Here is a 27,368-nt window from a genome sequence, read left to right as displayed (position 1 = left end):
ATTAATACTAAAAGATGTTGAAGTTATCCAGAGGGATGAATTTCCACAGCACTTCCATAAGAACTGCACTGCCAGCGACAAAAGAAAATCTCACAATTTGCATCTGTGTGCATAAAGGATTTTTGGTTGGTTGCTCCAGTACGACTGAACCAGTCTTTGTTTCTGAGAAAATTTCCTATGCAGTGAAGGCACCCTCATTAGTCGTGATTTTGTATAAAGAATAAAGTTGTTTGTTAGGAAGATATATGGTAACCAAGTCTGCTTTTAGTGAAGAAAATGACAGCATTCCTCCAAACTTCTGGAAAGCAAGAATTGGGATAGTAATATATCACTATTGGGAAAACAAGAAACTATAGGCTGGATTTTAGGCACAGTTTTGCCATAAACTTACCTTCAGCAAGCCATTAACTTGTGTTGCTGTGCCTTGTTTTTTCCATCTTCATAGGAACACAAAGAAATTTACTGAATTCATAGGACTGCATCAAAGAAAATGTATTGTCATCAAAAAAATAGGAACTTTTCCAATCAAGCACCGTTAAACCATCCAACTTATTTAATCTTCATTTCCTCTTTATCAATCCAGTTAATCTGTTTGCTAATTCAGTAGTTTCTAACAACTCTTCAAATATTTATTTTGCTCTGCCTACAAGTTGCCCAGGAAAACAAGTACAGCACTATTTTTAAGTATGTCCCCTTTACTGAAAATGGAATGTGCTTATTTATTCCCATATAATGAATGTGGCACAGTTGTTCATCAATTTTTTAACAAGTGAAGAATTTACAATTTTCTAGTCTCTTGTTGAAAATACACCCTGGAAATGTATATTATATTATCCACAATCATAAGTATACAAACATCTTGGAAAAATCACACACAGAAAATGTTACACAGAGGTGATTAAACACGTGCAAAAATATGCTAACAATTTTCCTTAAGTCTCAGTATTTTAAATGCTGCAATGCTTTACCATACGCAGACACAACAAAATTACTTTGGTACGTAGGCAGATCATGCTTAGACTGAATTTCCACAGAACAGACAAATGTTACAAATATATTAGTTGAGGATAATATTGATTATAGTTCTGGCAGCATTCTGCAGAAACCTACACTCTTCACTGTAAAAGAGTATGATAAATTAAGTTGTCAAACTACATACTTCAGAAGCACTCAATGTTGGGGCAAAACTTTGTTTTTGGCATAACTTGGTGTTATAGCCAAATGTCACTTAATATTATATTACATAGTGTAAAGAGGAAACTCAGAGCTTTCTTTATCCAGAGTAAACTGGTACAATATTAAGGATCTCTCCTCTCCTAAAAAGTGTGCATTAGTACCTGATCAACTACAGAAAACACGATGCCAAAACCTCAGGTCCTCTTATTTGAGCTTAGTTTCAGGAGGTTCTTGCTTGTCAATAAATAACTTGCTTTAGTTCAAACGACTAGGATTTCTTAAGTTTTCCAAAAATATCTGTCTAGGTGAGTCTAGCTCAAACTGCAGTGGTAATCTGTGTCAGTCCTAGATCATTGGATTCTTCTCTCTCTTGAGGACAGTAGGATGACATTTCCACGACTAGTCATACAGGTTTGTTTGTCCCATCTGTTTCCCTCATATAAGCTGGGTCTTGCACAGTGTTTCTGACTCTGCTCGTGCTCTGCCTGTCCATCCTCATCTTGAGGGGGAAGCAGAAGTCCTTGAAACATCTCTTGAAGTTTTCATCCAAAAAAGCATACAGGATTGGATTGAGGCTGCTGTTGGTGTAACCCAAAGCAATACAGAAATAATAGCTGGATATAGCAGCAGTACTGTGGGACACGTCCCCTAATGCTTCAACCAGCACAAAAATGTGAATAGGAGTCCAACAGATAATAAAAACTGCCACAACCACAAGAACCAACCTGGTGATGCGGCGCAGGTTTCGATCTTTCTCTCGAGACCCTGAGAGAAGCCGTACGCTTTTAAGGCGCAGGATCATCAGAGTATAGCAAACAATTATAATGAGGACTGGAATAACAAATGCAAAGACAAAGACACAGATTTTCATGAAGATGTCCCACCACACGTAATCTCTGTCTGGAAATTGCAAGGAGCATTCAGTGCTCGTGGTATCTAGAAATGAAATAAGCAAGAAGAAAATTGCTTTATTATTAGATACTCTAAACAATATAATTATCATAGCATAAGCTAGGAAAAGTGATTATCATGTAATGTGATACTAATAAATAGAGCTAGTATTAAATCACTCCAAGGAAAGCTTTCACTTACCACTGAAACTGGTTTTACACAGCTGTCTAGAAATTACTTAGAGAGATATGGGCTTTTTAAAATGCATAACATTGTATAAACTTTGCTTCCCACAGGAGAAGCTAAAAATGCAGAGTCACAAAAACAAAAATTTATAAAATGAGTTGAGCAATTGTTTCCATTTGAATCTCACTGAGATTTAAAGCCAGAAAGAATACCAGGTTTAACGGAGTAGAAGACTCATAATTATTATCAAACTATATATGTTTTTGTCTGTGGGAGGAGCAGATTTTTGGTATCATGAATGGTGGGAGCTGAATGAGATTTTGATTGTAGGAAGGTTTTGCCAATATATGACAATTGTGTAATAATCTTTTCCCACGTGTCTCCTTAGAGTACATGTAAGTGCTTGTATTCTGAAAAAACATTTTCTGGCAACAGCTTCTTTTCAGTTACATAGAAGCAAATAAAATATGTGCGTGTGCAGAGTCAAATGGAAACTGCTCTTTTTGCAGATCATGTCACTGACTGCAGTATCTGAGCCACTAACACCATCCCACTCCCTTTCTCCTTTCCCATGCCAGGATTCAAAACCACAGGCTCTCACATTGTTGTATAACCCAGAAATATTCCATCTGACAGGAGGTTGCTAAGTCATGAAATATGAGGTTTCATTTGCTGACCTCATTGCAGCCTTCCAACATACAAACCACATGGAGAAACAAGGAATAAGATAAATGGCAAAGCAAGACAAGGGAAAAATTTACAGCTACTATCAGCAGTTAAACTGCTCTGAAGACAAGTCAAGTTAACCCAGGGATTTTTCACTCTGAATTGTAGCTTAGAGTTTATCCTCTCAAGCACTGCATTATTCTAGTGTTTGGTGGTATGTTTTATCCATTTATTTTCATTTTCCCTACTGAATTCTACATTTCTCTACAAATTATTACGTATTGGCTTTTATTGAGTCAGAGCTAAAGGTGGAAAGCTTCAATACACTGTTGTACATCACTTTTTCATGTCTAAAACAGAACCAGTCGGGGAAAAAAAAGAAAAAAAAAAGAAAAAGAAAAAAAAAACATCAAAATATATTTGCTTGCTATCAAAATGCTTCAGAAATCAAGCTGATATTGCAGCTGATATTATTTTGAAAAACATCCCCAGAGGCTGGGGTGGGGAAAGTTATCCTAGAATCATAAAATCATTAAGGTTGGAAAAGACCTCCAAGATCACCTGGTCCAACCATCGCCCTACTACCAATGTCACCCACCAAACCATGTCCCTAAGCACCACATCCAACCTTTCCTTAAACACCCCCAGGAACAGTGATGTCACCACCTCCCTGGGCAACCCATTCCAATGCCTGACCACTCTTTCTGAAAAGAAATGTCTCCTAATTTCCAACCTAAACCTCCCCTGGTGCAACTTGAGGCCATTCCCTCTAGTCCTATCACTAGTTATCTGTGAAAAGAGGCCAACCCCCAAATTATAGTATCATATAGGCATTTCCATGGTTAGATATCAGAAAAATGTTACTGGGTGATATTGAACACTACTACATTCAAATAAAAGGTTGAAATTGAAACTAAATATTTTGAGTTTTTATTTTAAAGAATATAATGACTAATTGATGTTTCTGAAAGCTGAAAAGTGAAAAAAGTCTCCATCTGTCAAGACTGATGGAAAATGTAAGATGACAGCACAAGCATTATTTCATAAGGTTGCAACTTTCACTCAACTCTTCTAAATCCTTTGTGATTATATTTTAATAAGGCAATTTACTTTTACTTAATATTATTATAGAAACATCAATAATTATCTTCAAAAAAAACTTTCACGTTGATTATTTACTGCTAGTTGTAGTAGATCATGGCCTAGCAACAGCAGCAATAATACCCGGACGCAACTACAATGTCTAGACTAGTAAAGCCAGATGTGCAGTTTGGGACAAATGAGAGCTATGATTAGGGATGACTGCTCTAGACCACATCCAGCTACCACCTAATAACCCCTCCCTCTTCAGGTCTATTGATGTAATTTCACTTATTTATCAAAATCATTAGATTAGGAAAAGCTCCTGCTGTTTAAAAAGTTTGTGCCAGCCAAATCATCTTGAGAAAGCCACAGGAATACATATATATATATATATATATAGTTTTGCAGCCATTCCTGAGAAGACAGGAGCTGCTGAACAGCTGGAGTCATGCTGGAAGCATAAAACCTTCAGCTGCAGCTGGAAGAGCAAGACCAGCCACAGCCCAGTCATCATCCCTCAGCAAAGAATTCAGAGTCCAGGCAGCACTTCCAGTGACAGAAAAGGAAAGATCAGAAATTACTTGAAATTTTCCAACAGAAAATGAGAATTGTTAATTCACCAAAATTATTTCCCTAATCCATCCTGATCAAAATAATCTGAAAGAAAAACAGGGAAAAAAAAACTTGAAATGTTTCACTTTCAGAGTATTCAAATAGATCATTCTGATATACCTTTTCATAGCAAATTCTCTTTTGTTTTAGTTTTACCTTGAAAGATATTTTTAAGATGTAGTTTATTAAGTTAAAAATACTAAAGCAATTATATATAATAAATATAAACAAATGTCATAATATTAAGATAAAATAATGTTAATTCAGTGTATTAAATGGAATTTATATAATTATAAAATATAGTCATAAATATTCTCTCAGAAAATAAAAAAAGTATCAGCATAGTTAACTCATTTTTTTTTCTTTTTGATGCATAGAAAAGACAAAAATGGATTTAGCTTACAAAAAGATAAAGGCATGGATACTTTATATGTGTATTCCAACATATACTAGTGAAAGTCAGTATTGCTAATTTTCAATAAAATAAAATAAAATGTAAAAAAAAAAAACAACCCTTTATTAAAGAATCTGAGTGGTTATGGCTGGAGGGAACCTATGGAGGCCATCTGGTCCAACCCCCCACTAAAACAGGCCACCCAGAGCAGGCTGCCAAGGACCATGTCCAGGTGGATCTCACAGCAATTTAATTTATATGTAAAATCTTATCCTAAATTCATTAATATTGAATGTTATCATAAGAATATATAAACCATATTCCAAATATTTCACTGCGCTCTATAAACGAAGTGAAAAACATTTTCACTTCATATATAGAATGCAATGAAATGTTTGGAACACGGAATCCTTTTCTTTTTCACAGTTAACATCAAGGATCAAAAAATATCGCTGTCAAAGATGCAAAATATCATACTAATTTTCAGGAACATTGAGAGAGAATAATATCCAATTTGTACTTTATACTTGTTGCCTGAAAATGTGCAGAACTAAATTTAGTGTCACAAAATGAGCACTTAAGATGCTCATACTGTCATACTGACTTTTCCCACTCTGGAAGCCATCTATTCCAAATAGATCAATATATTTAGAGGAAAATGCTGCACTTCAGAAGGTATTTTAGTGTAAATATATATTAAAATGTTTGATAAGATACCACTTAAGATTCATTTTACTCCTTATGCGGGAAGTCTATTTCAGTTAGGTAGCTTAGTAATACCTCACCTTCAGGCATCCATATTCCTCTCTATTCAATTGGAGCCTTCATAATATTTCTGGGAATACTAATAGTACCTCTGATTTCTTTATTTTTTTTAATTATTTTTCAGCAATAAAGGTTCCATTAAGGCCAGAGAGGGAAGATTTACACAGACATAAGATTTATTCTGTAGGGAAAATGCATCTGGAAGGACACCTCTGGGAGCAATCCTGAACTCTGAGAACAAAAGGGACTAACTGTGTGTAGGCTTGGAACTTTAAATACAGTCACTTTCCTTTTAATATTCAGTTGTTGTTTAAATCTGAACCCAACAGAGGCCCCAGAGCATATAAACAGCAGCTATTGTCATCAACATAATATAGAGTTTCAGTACTAAGATCCAGCTGCCAGGCAAAGGGAGGATCTTTGTTTTTTTTTCCCCTTCACCATTTATCAGTGCAATTCATGAACACACCAGACAAGATAATTGGCAGTAAATGCTCAAGAGACACCTTAGATCAGACAAGCAGGGCTGAATGGTAGGGGCTGACAAGCATTTGCTAATAATTCCTAATCTTATTTGGCCCAGGTGAGGTGTGTATTACTAGTCGCTGCTTCAGGAGGAAGGAAAAAAAAAAAAAGGCTGCCTGCCATGCAATGTGAAAAAGGCATTTAATCACTTCTGGCCTCAGAGCAGCCCTCTGAACTCAATGTGATGCTTACAGTGAATGACGAGAACATTCTGCTAGTTAAGAACACTCCTAACAAAACACCTGGTTGAGCCAATGTCTCATAGCCTTCAAGATTTCATCTGTAGTTAGACAATCATTCTTCCCACCTGGAGATGCTTGGAAGTGAATTTTTCCTGAGCTACGCAGTATTTCATAGAGCCTGTCCAAACTTTACTGGGGAGAAGAGTTACAGCACTGCAGACCAGGACGCTTGATCTCCCAAAAGGCTGATGAAGAGTTCCCAGAGAGTCTCTCCTCTCACCTACCCAGCATAAGACCAGGAGCAAAAACAACATCTATACATCTTCAGTGAAATCAATCAGCCTTTGAGCAGCTGAACACCGTTGTTTTGTTTGCATTGATCTATGCCAAGAGTTTAACACACACCATTTATTTTCTCTGCCAGATAAAACTGTGTCCTTATGTAAAGTTTACCAGTTCTCTTGGGAGGAGTGAAAACTTTCTACTAGAAAAGGTTGCTAATTCAGGAACTTATTAATCATTCTTCAGAAGATCATTTACATTGCAAAGAACACTACCACCAAATAAATATGTATGCCCTGTATTTCATAGGTTATATGTGTCAGGATGGCCTCAACATCAGGACATCATTAGAGGTTTCAAGCCTTTTGAATATACAGAGGTGCTCCTGCACTACTGTCATGCTTGTGGGTATGATGTATATATCTCCCCTTTCCCTGACAAGGAGGATTTCAAATAAGATTAACTCCCGAGCAGGCCAGCTTTGGTAATGAGTCACCAGTTATAGGAGTGAAATCTGCAGTCCCTTATGGATTATAAATTTCAAGTAAAGCCTACAAGTTCTCTGCACACAGATTCATTGACCTCATGTTCTTGTAGTTGCTTCCCTGCTATGCTTTGTATTCCCAATTCCTCTGCTGAAGCTTATTCCTAGCCTTTCCAAGTTTCCATATACACCCTCTTTCCTTTTTAAACAAGAACTTCTGACTTTGTCATTTACACTGGATTTAGCTTACTTTTCTCTCTCCAGCTACTGATTTTTTTTAGTTTTTTTTTTTTTGCCATACCTTCAAGTTCTGTGAAATGGCTCTTGATAATAAGTTCCCAAGTCTTAATACTAATGATGGTTTTAATATTAATGCCAATGAGAAGCAATCTACTTTCTGCTCTTGGAACTTCATCAGAACTACTCTCACAACACCTACAGAAAGCACCTTCAGCCCACATTTCAAGTTGGCAAGGGCATCTGAGCTTACATTATCTATACGTCATACAGTGATGTTCCGCAATATATTTCAAAATGTCAGAAATTTGGACATACTTTCTGAACCAAGGAACATGGGTGTTCTGTGTGTAAAGTGTACCCAAATTATTGAAGTAGGAACAAAACAGGTTTAGTCAATATTCAAAGCTACATTTTATGTCATTTGAGAAACAAGAAGACTCAGTTCCTTCAAAATGCTCACACTCACCTTCCCTGACTTTGGTACCTCCAAGAACTATTGCAGATATACCAACAGATGAGGACAACAGCCAGATACAGATATTGATTATCTTTGCCTTGAGTGGAGTACGGAAGTCCAGAGCCTTCACAGGGTGACACACAGCGATGTATCGATCAACACTCATCATCGTCAGTGTGAATATGCTGGTAAACATGTTATAGTAGTCGATCGAAATAACTATTTTACACAGCACATCCCCAAATGGCCAAGAGTTCATCAGATACTCTGTGCTTTGGAAAGGCATGGTTGTGGTAACTAGGGCGTCTGCCATAGCCAGATTGAAAATGTAGATGTTGGTTGCTGTCTTCATCTTTGTATACCTGAAAGACAAAAAATAGTAAAGGTTATATGATTGTATCAGCACATTCAAACATGTAATGGCTTTTCAGTCAGTCTTTGCCACAGTCATTTTTTCACTATCATTTCTAGTTTTGTGACAGAAGTGCACACGTTTAAGACCCTTGGAATTACAGTAAACACTTTTCACCCTGTCCTTCAGCACCTGCATTAATCAGTTACAACTATTCACCACAGACGAAAAGAGACATATGAATAAATTTAATCTAATTATCCAAAAGCTGGTTTCAATTCTGTATTCTCAAATCCATCTATAAGCAATTTCTCTTCTTCACTCCTATATTTCCAATTTCTCTTTTATCATCTGCATTTCCCAGTCCCCTCTTTCATGAATGCCAACATAAAAGATGATGACTAAAAAGTGTGATAACAGTAGGGGAAAAAAAATCAGCAATGTTTTATCTGCATCCTTTAATTTCACCAATATGAAACACTTGTTTTGTCCATGTGGTAGGAACCTTAATCCACACAGAGGAATAGGATCCCAGACAGCACCCTGCTTTGTTCTGCACAATGACCCAGTCTAACTCTGGGGGCATGACTCTGTTACAGGGTGCAGGGGACTGCTGCCAGCTTTGCTACAGACACAAAGCAGGAAGGACAGCCTCTCTCATTTCCATTATTACCACACCGATATACTTAACTCTCCTTTCTGAAATTCCTCAACAAGTAGTTACTTCTGCTTATTGCTGTTAATTTATTATGAGATTCAGTGACAGAGTTTCTCAAAACTCAAAACAGTTTCACCCACATGTTTTGAATGGGTCCCCAAACTAAAAGATGCACATGCAACACACCCAGAAACACATCAAGCTAGATTGTGCCAAGTATCATTAACGAATTTGCAATGGGGAAATGAGATTCTATCAGTTCAGCTAATGAACATGTTGGGCAATGTGTCTATTTATCTTTTAAACTTTGACATGTGAAATCAAAATTAATTTGGAAAAAAAAAATATTGAGCAGAGTTCAAAAGAGCTGACAAATGTGCCTAGCAAATAAATTAAATATTAATTAAAATATAAGCAGGAATGTCATTTAGTGACCTACATGAAGCATGAAAAACAGCTTCAGTTTTTATGCTTCCTTCTAATTAGAATTCAGTGAGAAAATGAATCCAAATGCTAGTTCAAAACATGGAAATGAGAACTGCAAGGGGAAAGAAGGTAAAAACCCTTCTCACTCAGATGCCAAAAAGCTGTACCCGCTGCCTGAGATGACTGTAAAGATTCCTGGTACTTGCTTCCCAAGGGAGTGTTGCCTGCTGCCCAATGAACAGTTCTAATACAGGTTTATATCTTGAGCAAAGCCATAGCACTTGGAATAGCGGCCAAATGAAGCAGCTCTACAGCAATGGTGTGATCCCTATGGTCTAGTCTCCCTCTGCCCTGGTTTGAGCTTATCCAAGATAAAAGGCAGAATAAAGGTGTGGAAGCACCCACCAGTCAAAGCTGGGCTTCCCTAAACTTTCCAGAACAGCATCCTCAACAGAACCTCCAGCAGGGGAGGCAGTCTATCTTTTAGGTCACATTACAGCCCCTAAGAGACTGTAGAAACACAAATATGAGAGTATATAGCAAGGAGTAACAAATATAAGATGCATTATCAGACTAGGAATTTTCCATTTTCCTCCTGGGAGGGGGAGGTAGAGGAAAAAAAAAAAAAAAAAAGCAACTCTGAGTGATGCATCTCAGTTGTAAGACTAAAGAAAAACTCACTAAGCACTCAACGCATATGTGCGTATATATATATATATATATATATACATTTGTAAATTTGGAAAGCCTACCTTGAAGCACCACAAAAATAAGTGAAAGAAAAGGGGCAAATTCTTACTGTGAGTAACTTAAAGACCTCAAAACATTTAGTTTATCAAAAAGAACACCAAGAGGTGACTTGATTACAGTGTCTGAAGTCCTCCACAGAGAGAAAATAGCAGGTACTGAAGAGCTCTTTCAGATTGGAAAGAAAAGCTTAACAAGGAGACATACATAAGAGTCACAGCCAGACAAACTCAGCTTAGAAACAATGATAGATTTTTCCTAACAACTAAGGTGATTATTATTGGGAACAAATTACACAGGAAAGGAGTAATTTTTCCTTCTTTTATGTCTTCAAATCAATGTCTGACGCTTTGCAAGTGGCTGTGCTTCAGTCAAACGCGAGCTACTAGACTCAATACAGGATTATTTAAATGAAATGCAATGGCCTGTGATAAGCAGAGGTGAAATTACTAATAGCTCTTCTGAATCACTACTTCTGTAAATCTTTTAAAAAATCCCCACGGATTTGGATAGGGAAAGTTTGCTTTCACATACAGAAGAATTTGTCTATCTTTTTCCTTTAAAGAAAATCAGAACATTTTCATAAAAAATAACTAAGAGGGTTTTATTAGCCTTAAATAATCAAATATCTGAAAGCCTTTCTGTCTCATATTTCTTGTTCCTGGCAGCCTGAATTCAACTTTTGTTGTGCATGTGACGCCATGACACAATTTAATTACACGTCCATGTATACTATATTTTCCCATTACCTCTTTCCCCCACCCCTAGCCTTCCAGTAGCAGAATAGGAAAGACCCTCTGTAAAATAGAACTTCTTTTTTAGGTAATTTCAAAACTCAAAGTTTTTAATCTGCAATATGAATCATGTTCTCTGTATACACAGTGTGTATTAATGATATTATAAATGTAAAGTGAGCAATTTTGATTTTTTGGACTACACAACGTATGCATGAATAAGTAAAATAATTTTCCTCAGTCCAACAAGAAGGATGTCTTGTCTTGTACAGGTAGTAAGAAATACATAGTCATCCAAGCATCAGCATTTAGACAACCTTCAATGTAAGCAAATCAAAGTTGTATATGGGACTGAAAATATATTTAAAAAAAAAAAAAAGTGTCATTCTATCTATAAAACTCTGTGAAAGGCTTTGGCTCATTTCCCTGATCCAAGCACATACCAACGCTGTCTTTGATAGCCTTACCTTCTGTGTGCCTGCTGCCTCCCAACAGCTCACCAGCCAAGCAGTCTCACGACTAGCTGGCCTTGCCCAAATCCCCCTGAGTTTATAGACCACAAGAAGGTGCCTCTTTGCATTATTCACTCTCAGCCAGAACAGGCTCCTATATTATACACTCTTCCCCCTTGTCCATGCTCAGTATAGCATGAGACTTTTAATCTTAGGGTCGTGGGTTTGAGCCCCACGCTGGGCACACAAATGATGCACAATGCAATTGCTCACCAACCACTGCTCGGGGATAGGCCGAGCATTGGTCAGCGGGTGGTGAGCAATTGCATTGTGCATCACTTGTTTTATACACATTATTAGTAGTAGATTAGTAGTAGTACTAGTATCATTATTATTATTTGTTTCCTTTCTTTTCTATCCTAATAAACTTTCTTTATCTCAACCCACAAGCTTTCACTTTTTCCTGATTCTCTCCCCCATCCCACTACCAGGGGAGTGGGGGATGTGAGCAAAGGGCTGTGTGGTGCTTAGCTGCCATCTGGGTTAAACCACAACACCCCTTTTCTGCCAGACTGGGAACAAGAAGGAGGAAGACTAATAAATAATGCTCCAATAAATACCTTATTACATTTAGGCAATCAATTCCCCCAGGCACTGCAGAGCAATGATGTGTACCTAACTAGAGGATAAATGGTTCACTGGTTAACCTCAGCAATGCTAAGTCTAAACACTTTTTACTATTGTAACCTTAAATCTCATTGACATCATTTTTTTATTTTTTTATTTTTTTTACATTTACGCAATGTAAAGAACTTGATTACTTTCATCTGAAAGCAGTGGCCTCCACATAAATGAGATGCTGGCCTTTAAAGCTGTTAGGCAAGATGGATTAAATCACAGAATCATTCAGAAGTTCATAAATTCAGAAGAGCCTTTGAGAATCTGGACTCAATCATCCAAACTCCTTTTGAATTTTTGGAATTAAACATCTAAAAATTATTAAATGCTTAGATGCCTCTGAAGATATGTACTTGCAGGCTTAATCAAAAGTCCAGTTAAAGTAATGGAGTGAGAGCTGTTGCAGTCAGACACTTTGAAGTGGACCCTGATAGAGTCTTGACTCTAACACAAGATGAGCAATTTGATCACTTTTCTACAACTCATTTCTATTGCACTAAAATATTGGAGGCAATATTTTGGAAGGTTTGAGCATCCCCCCCCGACACTCTTCATTCACCTAAATCAGCACTCGAAGAAGGCAAAAATAGCGATGGAGTAAGGGAATCCTGCCTTCCTTTACAAAATTAAAACTATTGATCAAATAGTTGAATGTTATTTAAGGGAAAATACTGCTATCTGCTTAAATTAGCCTAGCAGAGCAGAATGAATTAATACTAATGTTACATAGGAATGGCAAGTCTCACTGATAAATCAGCTGCTAGCATCTTTTTGCAAGAAGCAGGAAATCCTCCGATGACTTAAATTAGTTGATGGATTTTGCAACTGCTTGTCAAGCTATAAGCAGGTCTCAAGCCTCTGTAGGCTTTAAATACCCAGAAGATTTATGAAAATCCTGCAGAAAAACAATCAAGATAAAAAGAAAACTATAATTTGGATATATATTTTGGATGAATATATGGTAATGTTTTTTAAGAAACAAGATTAAAATGATGTGTACTTACATATCACAAGTAAAATTCTCAAAGCAATCACATCTTAACCTAAGTACACTTTCCAAAAGTGGAAAGTTCTCTGAGACTGACTTTGGACTGACCTTTAGAAAATTTCCACCATCTCTCACTTAAATCATCATTACTGTACTTTTCCTCATGGAGCAGAGTTTCCTTTGCATGTGTTTTTAAGACACTAAATAGGATAAAAATTACACCTCCAACCCAATCTTATCAATGAAATTGGGGTGATTAAAGAAGGAATCATGCTAGTAAGAAGTTGGTGCACTTTCAGAAAAAAAAATAAAATTCATTAGTAAACCTGCTAGCAGAGCCCCTTAAAGGTGTTATCTCAAGAAGAAGAGAGGAGTGTGGTTCTACAGTACAGCATAATACTAGTAAAGTTAATAAAAACTGAGAAGGTAGATCTGGTCAAAAATTTGTCATGTACCTGAAATAGGCTAAAATGTTCCCTGCAGTGTGAAATGAGGGGTAGGGAGGGGAGCAAGTCTAACAAATATACTACAACAATGTTCTGCAGTAGCAGAGTGAAAGTACAAAAGCATGAAATACAAGGTATAACAAACATATTTTTGGCAGATACCTGAGCCAGCGAATGTAAATGAAAGCTAAAGCACATCTAAAAGCAAATTACAAAAACACCTATCACCAGGATGCAGGCTCTGTTCCACTAGGCTCCTCTGAATGATGTATATGGAGATCAAGCAGCTGAAAAGCTTATTCATGAAAGCTCTAAATCTCAAGGCTATATTCAGGGCACGCTCAATACCATTCTCCGTCAGAACAAGGAAAAAATAAAAAAATAAAATAAAAAAAAAAGGAGGAGTATGCATTCCAAACACCAATTCAAAAGGATGGCTCAGCTATCTTTTGGATCTTCAAGCTCAATGTAAAAGGTTTATGATAATATGAAGCTAAGGTTGAGGTCAAAAGAAGAACGCAAAAAATCAATATGCTGCTGCTTCCATGTTCACATTGGGTTATATGTTATTATTATATTTTGAATGACAGACAGAATTGAGCAAACAATTAGAAAACAATTGAGTCTGCCACTTTAGGCAAAAGCAAACATTGTTACTGTACACAGTTAAATTTTGTTTGTCTGCAACATCAAATTAGTTAGGAGCTTATGAAAAATTGTATATGTTGCCTTCAAAATAGTATCCTAAAGTGGAATTCTATTTACTCATAAACACCTGCAGGTACCTATTTTTAAGTGGCTTAAATAATACATGATCTTGGCTTTTACGCTTCCCTCAGGGAGCTTAATCTACCGGAATGTCAGAAGATATCACCAAAATCCTGACAATTTACCACTACAATTATTCTTGTGAACTAGCCATAGGCTGAGCCAGAACGAGATCTTCCAGATTTAGATGTAGAAACATTCCTACCTGAGCTTCTGAATTAGGGAAGAGAAGGTTCAAGTTTACATATAACCCAGTAAAAAGAAAAAAAAAGAAAAAAAGAAAAAAAAACCTCTACATAACTAGGATGAACTATTTTTCTTCCTTCTATGATAAGGACTTTTAATATTTTTGTGTGAGTTCAAAAGCATCTTTTTGAAGAAATATGCTTAATGTTAGAAACACCAATACTCCGAAATTTGTACTTCTATGGTTTTGCTAGGAGAGCTCAGAGAGACCTTGAGAGCACTGTGATTTATCATGTCTTATATTGAAATAAAGGGAATGCAGAATTTTACAAAATTGGTACTTAAAACCAGTACATCTCATATTATCATTAGGGAGCCTAGACAACTAATGTAGACTATGTACCTGATTTTTTTGACATCTAATGGAAGAATCCAGTCCTTGTCAAGCAACTGACTCTGTTGAGAAACTTTATGCAGCTGCAGATGCTTTCTGGTAAACTGTCAGGTTACACTGAGTGTTACAGGGTGTTACACAGCCCATCCTAATCCTTCTCACTTGCCACCTGCATATTAGCCTAGTGAGCTGAGTCTCTGTCTCAGGTAACATTCACTTTTCCCATTGCTCTTACCTCTTGAAAGCCTATTTTCTTCGTGAAGGACATCATGAGCCCCCTTAACAGAACAAAACGCTTCCTATCTTCTTGTAGGAGTGGGAAGAGAGTTTTCTGTGCAGTAGAATAGTGATTGCCTGGCAGAGAGAACAGATCTCATTGCTCAGGGGTACAGGGATAGCAGCTCCCTCAGAAGTTTTTTCAGGGTCTTGTTTTCCTGCTACTTAGGTAGCATACATATGCAGAACTTGGCAGAAGCAGCCAAATGCTACTGAACATTTATTCTCATCTAGGTGTTTCTGCAGGAGAGAAATAAGGAAAGAATTCAGAAAATTCTCACAGAGGGGTCCTGTGGAATGGGTATCACTCTTGTTCTCAGAACAAGACATCCAGCCTCCATTTTGCCACAGGGATGAATAATAACTGCCACTGCTGGGAGTGTTTTATAGGACAACTACACAATTGGGTTGTGTGGAGACCTGAGACTCAGGTCAGCAATCCTGTAATGGAGTTGAATGGGAGACAAGGGACCTCCCTCTGTAACAAGTACAGGATTATGTTGTAAGGTAATGAATGCATACACTAACAGTGAGCCAGCTCAGCGAAAAGTCATAAGTCCCTCTTAGGAGGCAGCCCAGAGGCACTCTCTGGACTTTACTCATTCATCTGTTTTCCTCACTTGCCTCAGAGAAGCCCCCAGCACAGACCAACTGAGCACACAGTTTTCCAAAGGAGATGAGGTAAGTGAAATGCAGGAAACATTAAGATATAGTCGACTGAAAAGCACAACTGATAGCTTTCACATTAAAAATGTTTTTCTTCTCCAATGCACTTTAACAAAACAGTCTTTCTGAAAGCCATGTAAAAGGGTAGGTTGCAAAGCTGTTTGTTGGCTAGCAGAATGGTAAAATAAAATTTCTGACTGTGAATAGTAATTGAACATAATGAATAGCTTGTCTGAACTAATCCTACCATGCAGATTCCCACCACTACTCAAGGAGGACTTTCTTAGTTGCCCCATGTTAACCACTGTGGGTAGACTATGAACGCAGCAGGCAGTGAATTTGGCTAAATAGTCAGTCAGGAAATACAATGTCTTCTGTCTTCCATATGCTGGGTAGCTAGGTTTGGCAACCCTAGGTATGCATTCACAGTGCACTGCAGAACGGCACCAACTTTATAATAGAGAAGAGCAGCCAGGCAGAGCACCGTGTGTTGCACAGGTGCAGTGGTCTGAGGAACAGAGAAAACAGAAAGGTTCTGCACGTGTTCTTGCCATGGATTAATGAAAACTCGTTCTCTGAAGAAAACCATGTTAGGTTCTAACATTCATGCAGAAAGGAAAGAGCTTTCATTTTAAACAATGTCTCGAAACTGAAAATAGCAAACTGCCTAGAACTAATTTTCACTTCTCTAGGGATTAAAAGCTGAATCTAATGAGATCTGAACCCTCTGGTTTCAGGATAAGTAAATATTTCAAAGATAATACACAGTCTAGCATGCAAATTTCCCAATAGGATCATAAAAATGCTGTGCACCTCTATATATTATTTATTTATATCTTTTTTATATTCTGCAGAATGCCAGCATGGGTCAAACACACCTCTTTCTATGTCCTCATTCCATCCGTACACACCCCTTCCCCAAAGCTAATTCAGTTTGTGCACTCATGCCTGCCAGTAAACAAAATGACATTAATATTGGCATTTCCTCATGCCTCTCAAATTCCCCCAAAGAGAAAAACAATAAACAAAGCACAAAGACTGACTTGAGGAGTAAACACAGGGTCCACACTTTGAGAGAGTTTTCTGATAGGAGGACCAAGAAACATTAAGCAAGGTTCCTAGAAGTAGATTTTATAAAGTTTTTCCTGGTTGCTTTTCCTTTGGAAAGTAACTGAAATTGAAACTCTCCTTGGGAACTCACGTGTTTCAAAGAATTTCAGGTAAGGGACCAACAAATCACAGTTTGAACAGAGTGTGAAAGTAGGTAGACAGTAAGGTTATCCCCCCTTGCCCATAGTGCATCCTGGGCCAAAGTCACCATGTTAAACATTTTCTACCTCAACACCCTTCCAGCAAATTCAAACTCTTACATTGTGCAAAACTAAAGGAAGGGTCCCCACTCTTCCCTCACTCTGTCCCCCTCACTGTTTCCCTGCTGCGCTCCCTCCCCACATGCTGGCCAGGAGCATAGTCCTCCGCACCCATCTCCCAGCTGAGGACTGATGATCTGTCTCAAGCTTCCTGCCTTGCCAGCGGCCAGACTGGAAAGTTCTTGTAAGTTTTCACTTTCTGCCAGTTCAAAAGGGCTCCCCATAATTTGTCTTGTTTCCGGCCATTAATTCCAGTTATGCCTTTCTCTGAGAGAGATGACTACCTGGCTGCTAGCCCAGCGGAAGTGTCTGGATGGATACCAAATTACTTTCCAGAAGCCAAAGAGATTACTCACTATAAGCTATTGCCTCTCTTTAATATTCTCTCCAATAAATATTCCTTCTAACTCTTTCCTGTGCTCTCTCTAGTTTTTCAGTATCAGATCTTCTTATCATAGCATGTTATCAGAAAATCATGTTGAGTTTCTTATCTGCTTATAAATCCCAGGTCTTACTGTCTAGCAGGATATTAAATATATTTTAAAACATTTAATTTTGTTTAAATGAACTGTGCTTGACAAACTACCAATATTTGTTTTTATAAACCTGTTCTACCTGCTCTACCCTGGTCTTTGTGCTATCTGTAAAAGCTGTCAGTAGTGACCATCCGTCAAAGTCTTGTTGATAATAATGCCATGTCTGGCCAAGTTCTGCAGAACCCACCAAAAGTACCTCCATTCAGCAAGGTGAGGCCAGATGTTCCTTCAGGTCCTGTGATGAACTACTTTCAATCTACTTGATGCCTCTGGACTGATAATAGTCGGGTGTTATGTGTTTCACCAGGTAAAAATAGGTAAAAATCAATAAACTTCAAAAAGTATACTACAACAAGGCCTTTACATTCAGCAGCTAATCCCGTGATTTCATAAAAGAATGAAATGGATGACTGCAAGTAATAGAGAAGAGGCAATTCAGCTAGGTTGACTGTCCCCAGTTTCATTTTTCATTTCAGAACAATATAATTTCCAAATACACTTTAAAAAATTTAGAACAATAATTTAAAGCACATTAATATGTAATCTTTGATGTTATCAAAATCTAATATAGATCTACACCAGGATATTAAATCAATTTCATTTTTGTATATATGTCTACTTTATTTTCATTATGGTTTGGAATGAACAGTGGATAAAATTTAAAAACGATTTGGAAAGGAGCTGGTTTTAGATGATATTTCTTAAAAGGCTCTTCCTGTTACATAAGATGCCACTTGGTTCGATGAATATCAGAACAGAAAGGTATTACTAGTTACTTTTTTTCTTAAACATTAGACTGAGCAGCAGAATACAAGCTTTGTCTTCTCACTTAGGAATGAATATACATATCTGTGACACAGCCTCTCATTAAAACTGTTTTTGAATGTAGAAAATTATTCAGTTCACTGGAAGCTTGAAAGATAATTTTAAAAGAAATACAGGACTGCTTATTTAAGAATTTGATGTCAGCAGCTGTTCTCAATAAATGACTTCATTAACAATGGAGGTAAGGCACATGCAAAAAGTCAGTCTGGAGCGGGTAAGAGGCAGTCACATGGCTCCCACAGAGTTTTTACCAGAGTATGTTTATGGTTTTTGTAAGAGCCAATCCATTGTTAAAATCGTAACTCAGCTTTCATTTAGAGAACTTTTGTTCCCCTCCAGCTATCACAAGAAAGCACCATTTTGTTTAAAGTTTGCACTAACATTTTGAGAAATCAATTCAGGAGAGGGGAAGTGGGGGAGGGAGGAAGAAAAAAAAAAAAAAGAAAAAAAAAAAAAAAGGACTATTTTGCTTCCAAGGACAAATAATTTTGTTTACCAGCTTCAGCCATCTATTTTACTTCCAGAAAATAAGGCCTGTGAGGGTTTGAAATAGACTCTCATCATGTTAAGACACACACAAATGTGTAACTTTACGCAGGTGAGGTAAGATAATTTCACGTGGTTTCTACAAAAATATTTTGTGCCTCCTCTTCTCCTCCACAGGGGGACTGTGCTTCCCACATTGCATCTGCAATTCCCACCAGTTTAGCAAGCAACATGATTCCTTGTTTCTCTCTTACTGTCTCCCAATGAAAAGCAGCAGCTGCAGGCAAGTTTTACATCCCGTGTGCCCCGCTGGCTGTTGGCTGACAGCAGACGTCTCAGGGCTTGTACAAGGACCACGCATCTGATCATAACACAGGGAGAGCTCCTGCAAACCTTAGAGAGTGCCAAGAGTGCAGGTTGCACTGCATACATAAGGCAGAACTACTTTCTGCATATTAAAAATCACCATTATCAATGTGCCTGAGGAACCTGGGGTGCTTACATTAGCCCTGGTCTTGCCTAGGATATTTAGTGATTGAGTTTTGGCTTTTAATCTAACAGTTACTGTGTGCGTTTAAAGAGAATAAATACCCATACTTCCATTTTATATGAGGAATCTGAGCCACAGAGCCACAAAGTGACCTTCTCAGGTAAGAACAATGTGTTGTATCCCAAAAGTAAAACCAAGGGAAGAATCCAGGTTTCCTGAAACATGGTTACCAGGCTGTATGGCTACCACAGTACTAAAGTACCATTCCCGCCCTTCCTTCAACACAGCTCTCTATGGGAGCTGGAATGATTGGTTGCCAATATGAGGAAATTAGATAGATACCCGTACAGTGGTGAAAAACGTCCATATTACCTTATTTCAACTCTAATGTTTTCCTATCACACAGATTTCTCAACACATTAAAGAGATATATTTCTCTCTCTATTTTCTCCAATGCATTTTTCTCCCTATGTCTTTAAACTATATGAAAGAATATATGGCTGCCTCTGTCTCAACCTACACTTTTCCATTTATATGTGGAATATATATGTCTTTCTCTTCTTGCCTTTTCAACACTTCTGTTTTCTTCCTGCTTCCACTTTTGCACTCACTGAAGCAGAACACACACCTGTTTGTCTCAGGAGGGATGCACCATCTCTGTGCATGTTGTCTCCTCCTCATTACTGGGCAGAGGGAAATCCCACCCACTCCCTCAACACTGTAGGTATTTGGACACCAGCTGTCCATCCTGGGAAAAAGCTAAGGTCTGGAACATAGCCCAGCCCTCCAGTAAAGGAGTTGTTACAATCATGTAGGAAACATATATTTGAAGTAATTCTTTCCTCCTTTAATAAACTGTGAAATGACATGGTTTGCTCCCTAACCAAAATTGAAAGATCCCATGGATTTATCAGATGCAGCTACTTAACTTTCAGGACTTGTACACGCCACTGAAGTGTCATTCTCCTGTCACTTCTGTGGGTTTTCCCTCTCAGCAGAAGCACAACCACCACACCCGAAAGATATTTCAGACACCCAGCACTCTGCATGTATGCTGCTGGGATGGTGACTTGCTGGTCTCCATGAGCTCCTTCAGCAGCACATGTGAGGACATAGCTAAGGGCCTACCCTTGTGTTGGTCTTAAATCAAGGAACAGGTCAAGGCCTGCCTACTCTACAGCTTCTGGCTGAATTTGAGCCTGCTTTGGAAGGGTCTCAAGACCATTTGGAGTCTCCCGAATCTACCACAGCATTGATACTTCAACAGTTTCATTGAAAGTTTCAGAACATCAGGGGTATTTTTTATGTCACGCAAAAAGTGTCTCAGTGGTCGACTGCTGTGGTTTAACCTGGACGGCAGCTAAGCACCACAGAGCCGTTTGCTCACCCTCCCACCAGCACAGTGTGATGGGGGAGAGAATCAGAAAAAAAAAAGTGAAAGCTTGTGGTTGAGATAAAGGCAGTTTATTAGGACAGAAAAGAAAGGAAAATAATAATAATGATGATGATAGTACTACTACTACTAATGTGTACAAAACACGTGATGCACAATGCAATTGTTCACCACCTGCTGACCAATGCCCAGCCTTTCCCCAAGCAGTGGTCACCCCAGGGTGACACCCCAGGCCAGCCACCCCATATTATTTGCTCAGCATGATGCCCTATGGTATGGAATACCCCTTTGGCAAGTCTGGGCCAGATGCCCTGACCGTGTCCCCTCCCAGCTCCTGGTGCACCCCCAGCCTCCTCGCTGGCAGGGCAGCACCAGGAGTTGGAAAGGCCTTGACTCTGTGTGAGCACTGCTCTGCAACAACTAAAATATCGGTGTGTTATCAACATTATTCTCATCCTAAATCCCAAACACAGCACCATAACAGCTACAAGGAGGAAAATTAGCTCTATCCTAACTGAAACCAGGACAATGACAATATCAGTTGTTGTTTAATAGAGAAAAGGGAGGAGGAGACAGGCTTGCTCTGCCTGCTGGTCCAGCCAGAGTTAGGAAGAGGAGAGCAGATCCAGGATTTGGAGACATGAGACATGGCAAAGAGGGGATGCACAGAAACCCTCTGCTCAACTGGTGGATAAAGAAGAGCCATTTTCCCATCCTCCTTGAGATTCATGGCAGCTGAAAGAAAGGCAATGTGGCATGGCAAGGGGACAGGTTCCCCCTATGCCTTGCCACCATCTTTCACAAACTTCCCACACAAAAGCACATTACTGCAGTCTGCATTCTTCAATGGGTCATGAAAACTTATCCTGAAGTGCAATCATGCTGAGAGAGGATGTGAGGGAAAGAGAAAGGGAGATGAGAGGCTAAGACAAAAATGAAAAAGAAAAAATACAACTCTTGCATGAACATTTGGAATATTTAAACAATCCAAATGTAATGTAAATAAGTTTGTAATGTAATTGCTGGAACTGGTAAGAGAGGGAGGCAAGGCTAGCTAGACCCTCACAAAAAATAATCTTAGGAGAGAAAAAGAACAAGAGAAAAAAAAAAAAAAAATATATATATATATATATGAACTAGTGTAATCCATACATGTTAACTTTCAGGGCTCTGGCTACAATTGAAATTTTTTCCACTTCTCAAGCCAGTTAATCAACACTACTGCTGTTAAGCAAGTGATGATTTAGAAAAACTGCCTTTGCCACTATGCATGTCAAGTATGGAGTCTCTCTTCTTGCAAGGTAAGTTCAAAAAGAAAAGAAATCTCTACTCTGAAAGAAGGGTAAAAAAGTGGGAAGGAGTACAAAATCTACAGTACCACGAAGATGGAGCAAACCAGTTACTCCACATTGACCACAGGCATCTTTATCTATTAGACCAACTTTTAAAGGGAATTTTACTTCCATTTTTCAAGGGTATTCACCTGGTTATAACTCATCTTTCACATAGTACATCATAAATAACTTCACTGCTTCCAGTTAACTTCCCTCTATATCAAGTCTAACAGAGTTATTTTGCCATTCTGCAATTGCTTGACCCTTATCATGCACTCTTTATGAACAAGGTCCCTTGCAATCCTTCCATTTTTCTTACTGTGCTCAAGCTGATGTTATATAAGGAATGAATACTCTACAGAATTATTTTTTCCAGAGGTTTTTTTTCCTTTTTTTTTCCAGCATTCAAATAGAATGTGAAGCAGGGTTCCAAGAAGTTGTACGATTTCAGTTCCCTTGGTTGCTCATTATCACTCTGCTGAGCTGCACTATCCGGGCATCTTTATAAATTGCAAATGGACAGGACAAGAAGAGAGAAAAATCATGCTGTGAGCTAAAATATATGCTAATGTACAAGTATTGGTGCATTTCACTAAGTATTTTAATGTGAAAAACTAATTGATACAGATACACAGCTTTGTCCTGTTTCTGGAAAAACAATCGGAAAGGTCTCTGCATCTGCTTTGCTTTCTTCAAGACACCAACAACTGGAGTTAAACACCACTAAGCAGAGAAACAGCACACCTTGGTTTATGTTAAACATTTCCTTTTTTTCTCGTCTTGTTAAACGAGCCACTAGGTGACAAGGCAGCAACGTATCAGTGTCCACACAACTAGACACATAAGCCATCCCTAGGGGACTCCTCACAGGGGAGAAAAAAAAAAAAAAAAAAGGCTGCTTTGCAGAAGTTTCCTTCTCCACTTTCCCTCGGACAAGGGCAGCCTCTCATCCCTAGAGGGCACCCGGTGAACGCAGCTCCCGGGCACCAAGCACCTTTCCTGCAGGATTCATCACTTTTAACCAGCTGCTCCCTTCTGCCTGAATCTGCGCTTCCAGACAAGACTCAGTGACTGAAAAGGTTTGGAGTCATTCCAGCTACCTTTTCTTTTCCACCTCCTCATATATGCACCCCACCAACTGATAAATTTCAGGACAGCCATTTGCATCCCTTTCAAACAGGTACCCCAAAGCCCCTTACCTTATGATGACAAACATGACCAGAGAGTTTCCCACCAAGCCGACCACAAAGACCACTGAGTAGACAGCGGTGATGATGATGGGGATGGCGGGGGAGATGCTGGTGTGGTTGTGATGGGTGTCCCCGAAGGCCCCGGTGGTGTTGCTGTCGTAGTCTGCCCAGCCCAGGGGCCAGCTGCTGCTGGTGCTGGGGGGGCGACAGGGCCCCGGCAAGCAGGTGGAGTCCAGCTCCTCACGGAAAATCTGTACAGGGGCATCCATAGGGGCCACAGCCCCCACGAGCAGGAGAGAGACCAGCAGGGGAGCGCAGGCTGCGGGAGGCAAGTGTGCTGAAAAGAGAGGGAACGAGGCAAAAGTGCTGTCACAGCCACTGGATGTTCAGCCCTCCAAAATTTGTACCTGTTAAGGGAAGCTCTGCTGTGGCAGGAACTGTAATTTGCCAAGCAGAGATTTAAGTAAACCACATTCAAATTCAAAAAAAAAAAAAAAATGCAAGTTTTACATCTCGGTGTGTAATGGGTAAGTGCTGCTCCTCCGGGTGCACAAGGAAAGTTTTCCTCCACTTTCAGAGATTACACAGAGAAACAAATCAGATGGGAAGCAGCTCAGATCCACCCCCACACTTTAACCCTGTCTCTCCCATCCTCCATATTTAAATCAAACAGCATCCTAATGACAGGAGCTCTTTAAGCTCTACTACAAGCAAGGAGAGAGAAACCCACCACCTCTCTGCACATCTGCTTTAACTTCCAGCCCTGAGTTATCTTTTTCCAGATCCCCTATCTGCTTCCGAAGAAGGGACATGAATTACCTCTTTCAGTCCAGGGAAAGGAAGAGAGTCCTCAGACAGATGTTCTTCGCAGGAAAAAAAGCATCCCCATAGCTTCTGGAAGTACCACAGATCTTCTTGGACTTTTGAACCTGAGGCACCTGCACCTCTGGAGATGCGTGCTGGCAGCCGAGCCAATTCCCGAGCAGGAGCAGTGGCGTGCTAGCAGCAGTTGCTGCTGTTCCAGCTCCCACCACTTCGCCTTTTCCCTCCCAGGCTCTCTCTGCCTCCCTCTCCCCCTGCCAGGGCTCTGGCAGCACTCTGCTCTGATGCACGCATTCTCCTCCGTCTCTGTCCCTGCAGCTCAGGAGCTCACATGACTTCTGCCTAAACGCTCAGAGGCAGACAAACTAAAAGATAAGCAAGAAATAAGTTCTGTAAGGAATGAATACTTGGTTTTACTCACTTTTCCAAATCACCTTTTCTCATTTCCCCTGCACTCCCAGGCCTCAAGCAATGATTTCCTCTGCCTTATTGAATTCTGCATGCTTTTACAGGCTAGTAGATGCTGAATAAAAGGATTTTTTTCAGTTTACATCCCTTGTCTGGTCCACCAGCCTTTTCCTGCCTCAGCTTCACAACTGTACGTCCCAAATGCTTCTTGCAGGGTGGCTGTGCTCCTATTCCCTTATACCTGTAACTCAGGCAGAAGCAGGGTATCAAAGCAGAGAGGCAGAAACAGCTGAGAACACCCCGATCACTGTCCTTAATTTATTCAAGCCGTGCCACACGGTGTGAGAAGCTAGGCATACCAGCGATAGAGAAGTGGCACATGCAGAAATCAAATCCCTCGGAATTGATCCCGTAAATACTCCATCAAGTACCAACACCACTTAGTGTTCAGGATACCCCTTAATTTGCACACAGACCTTGAAATCCCCACCAGGACTCCCTCTAAATGGCAAATCGGAGAGGTGAGGCAAGAACCTGAGAAGTGGCCTCTCCCTTGGAAGAAGTGGAAAATGTCCAGACTGGCTGCACCTCAAAGCTCCCAGCAGGACAGCAGGTCTCCACAGGCAACTGCAGACCGTTGTGCCTCTCCGGGCATGTGTCAAAGCTCAGACATCCAGAAAAGGGGTCGTGAGTTTCCTTCATCCTTCTAGAAACTTTACTTCAGGTTCCTCTTGTCTGTGATAAGGCTGAGGTTTCTATTTTTAAAACATCTGTTTCTTTCTAAACCTATAATCAAGATGAGAAATGGTGTCAGCTGTTGAATCAAAAGTTATTGAGATTTAAAAGGTACAGAATCCCCTTTCTCAGAGGCAGAGGCTCAAGCAAACATGGTGATGGCTCTGACAGTGGTTCCTGCTTCCTCCAGAGCATCAGCATCTGCTCATTACCTGTCTGAAAAGCTGTCTGAAAGTTTCACCTTTAATGGAGATGTCAAAAAGTGCAAGACAGCAAACACACAGCAGAAACACCCCCAAGCCAAATACATTTTGAAGGAGAAACACAGGCCTTTGACAATAATCATAATTTCTTGGAAGAAAAACTGAGATCCTAACATAAAGTGTTCTCGCCCTCCACCCCTCATTTTTTCCCTCTGTAATCCGTGGGCCCATGCAAATGCACCAAAAGGAATTACTACCACTGCTTCTTCTCCTACATATATTTATTTGGCAATTTTTAACTTCTTGTGAACATCTTCACTGGACTTCTCCACATTCTGGAATTAAAAAATACAGGAAAGCCAAAAGATAGCAATATTTTAGCATTCATTGATAATCCGTCTCTTAAAAACCATTGTTTTATTTGGATTGTACCTTAAATGTGAGCATGTGCAGCTGCAAAATAATCAATAAAATGGATTATAAGGGTTAGGCTGGTGATACGGAGGAAGAAGCAACAGTTTGTCATCCTGCAATTGCTACAGTTGGATAAAAAAACATCTATATGAGGAAGAAAAGTTTGTTATTGCTCTGCATAAATCTCAGGCACAGATGGTGTGAAGAAATCAGTAAGATTAATTAACAACAGACTCAAAGATTTTTTAAGCATCAGTGGCTGGACAGTGAGCTCCTCTTTCCCTAGCTAAATTCTGTGCTGAAATTCTTCAGTCATCTTAGAGTTAGCACAAAAAAGATGTGCTAACAGCTGTGGTCACTGACCCTTAATGGAGTAAGTGTACCTTACAGCTGCACGGGACACATGCCCTGAAGTCACAGGGGAAGACAAAGGAGTTTGCAGATCTAACCTGTCTACACACCAACACTTCTGCCTGAAGCCCCCCTGATGGAGCTTGCTAGACAAAAGGCCTTGTGCTTTCAGGGGAAAGCAAGGAAATATTTATCTTTTTTTTTTTGAAAAAAAAAAGGCATAAGAGCACAGTCTCAACCATTAAGCTATAACCCGCCTCTTGCACCAAAGTTGTAAACCTGTGGCTTATGCACCCTCATTTTTTTTCACTACAATACTATAGATTCAGTGTTCACCTCACTGGACTTTAGGAGACACAAGAGAAATCACCTGGACTTGTTTTGCATTAAATGCAAAAACTTTGCATTAAATGCAAAACTTTTGCATTAAAAATGTAAAACTAAGTACAAAATCCTATATTTAAGAATCATGATTTAAAATGTGAATCCCAGCCCTCTATGGTACAGAAATGCCACATCCATCTGTCTGATAGCTAGACAGTACAATACACATGTATTTACCCAGCAATGTGTTTTTTTTTTTTCCCAGGCTTTCTGCATCATTCACAGGTAAACTACACGATATTACTACGTTTAAGTGTAAGGAAACCCATAAACTGGGAATCTTGTAACTGTAAAGTGTTTTCTTTTGTAATCCTTGTGAAATTCTTTGAATGAATAAAGAACATGGGGGAAGGGAGCTATGTGATATTTCACAGTAGCAGTGGGGGAAGGATATATGCGATATTTAACAATAGCAGGTGGGAAGGCTTCCATATTGTCTTTTTTTTTTTTGTAATTGCCAAAATCTAAACTAAAGAGCTGCCACCATCAGCACTGTGCTTCAAAATCACAATAATGCACTGGGACATTAATTCAGCCCTGACTCAGAGGTAAGAACGAAGTGTACTGAATCACCGGCACGACTCGCGGTGCCGCAGCAGCTCGCAGGTTCTGGGTGCTGTGTGAAAGCTGCTGAGTTTCCAACATTGCTTCCCTGAAGACTGTGCCACTTTCTAGGTTTAAGTTAAATTTTTGGAATAGGGCAGACCTTGAAG

The 27,368-nt window shown here is 39.3% G+C and overlaps 1 protein-coding gene across 3 annotated transcripts; it reads right to left on the bottom strand.

Moving 5' to 3' along the window:
• Nucleotides 1–541: 541 nt before the first annotated feature.
• OPRK1 (opioid receptor kappa 1) lies at nucleotides 542–26,213 on the bottom strand. 3 transcript variants are annotated; one of them, XM_083824824.1, is made up of 5 exons: nucleotides 25,045–26,213; nucleotides 24,158–24,525; nucleotides 23,348–23,675; nucleotides 7,953–8,305; nucleotides 542–2,112 (listed from the first exon to the last, which is right to left on the bottom strand). In XM_083824824.1, the coding sequence occupies exons 3-5, from the start codon at nucleotides 23,605–23,607 to the stop codon at nucleotides 1,580–1,582; spliced, it is 1,146 nt and encodes a 381-aa protein (XP_083680950.1). In that variant the 5' UTR covers nucleotides 23,608–23,675; nucleotides 24,158–24,525; nucleotides 25,045–26,213; the 3' UTR covers nucleotides 542–1,579. The 3 variants fall into 3 exon arrangements, with proteins under 3 accessions (XP_083680950.1, XP_083680951.1, XP_083680952.1); XM_083824825.1 differs by lacking the exons at nucleotides 23,348–23,675; nucleotides 24,158–24,525; nucleotides 25,045–26,213 and adding an exon at nucleotides 15,008–15,955; XM_083824826.1 differs by lacking the exons at nucleotides 23,348–23,675; nucleotides 24,158–24,525; nucleotides 25,045–26,213 and adding an exon at nucleotides 11,328–11,894.
• Nucleotides 26,214–27,368: the final 1,155 nt, after the last annotated feature.

This window comes from Anser anser, assembly GCF_964211835.1.
Source record: "Anser anser genome assembly, chromosome: 2".
NCBI lineage: Eukaryota > Metazoa > Chordata > Aves > Anseriformes > Anatidae > Anser > Anser anser.
This window is presented reverse-complemented; position numbering and strand designations above follow the sequence as displayed.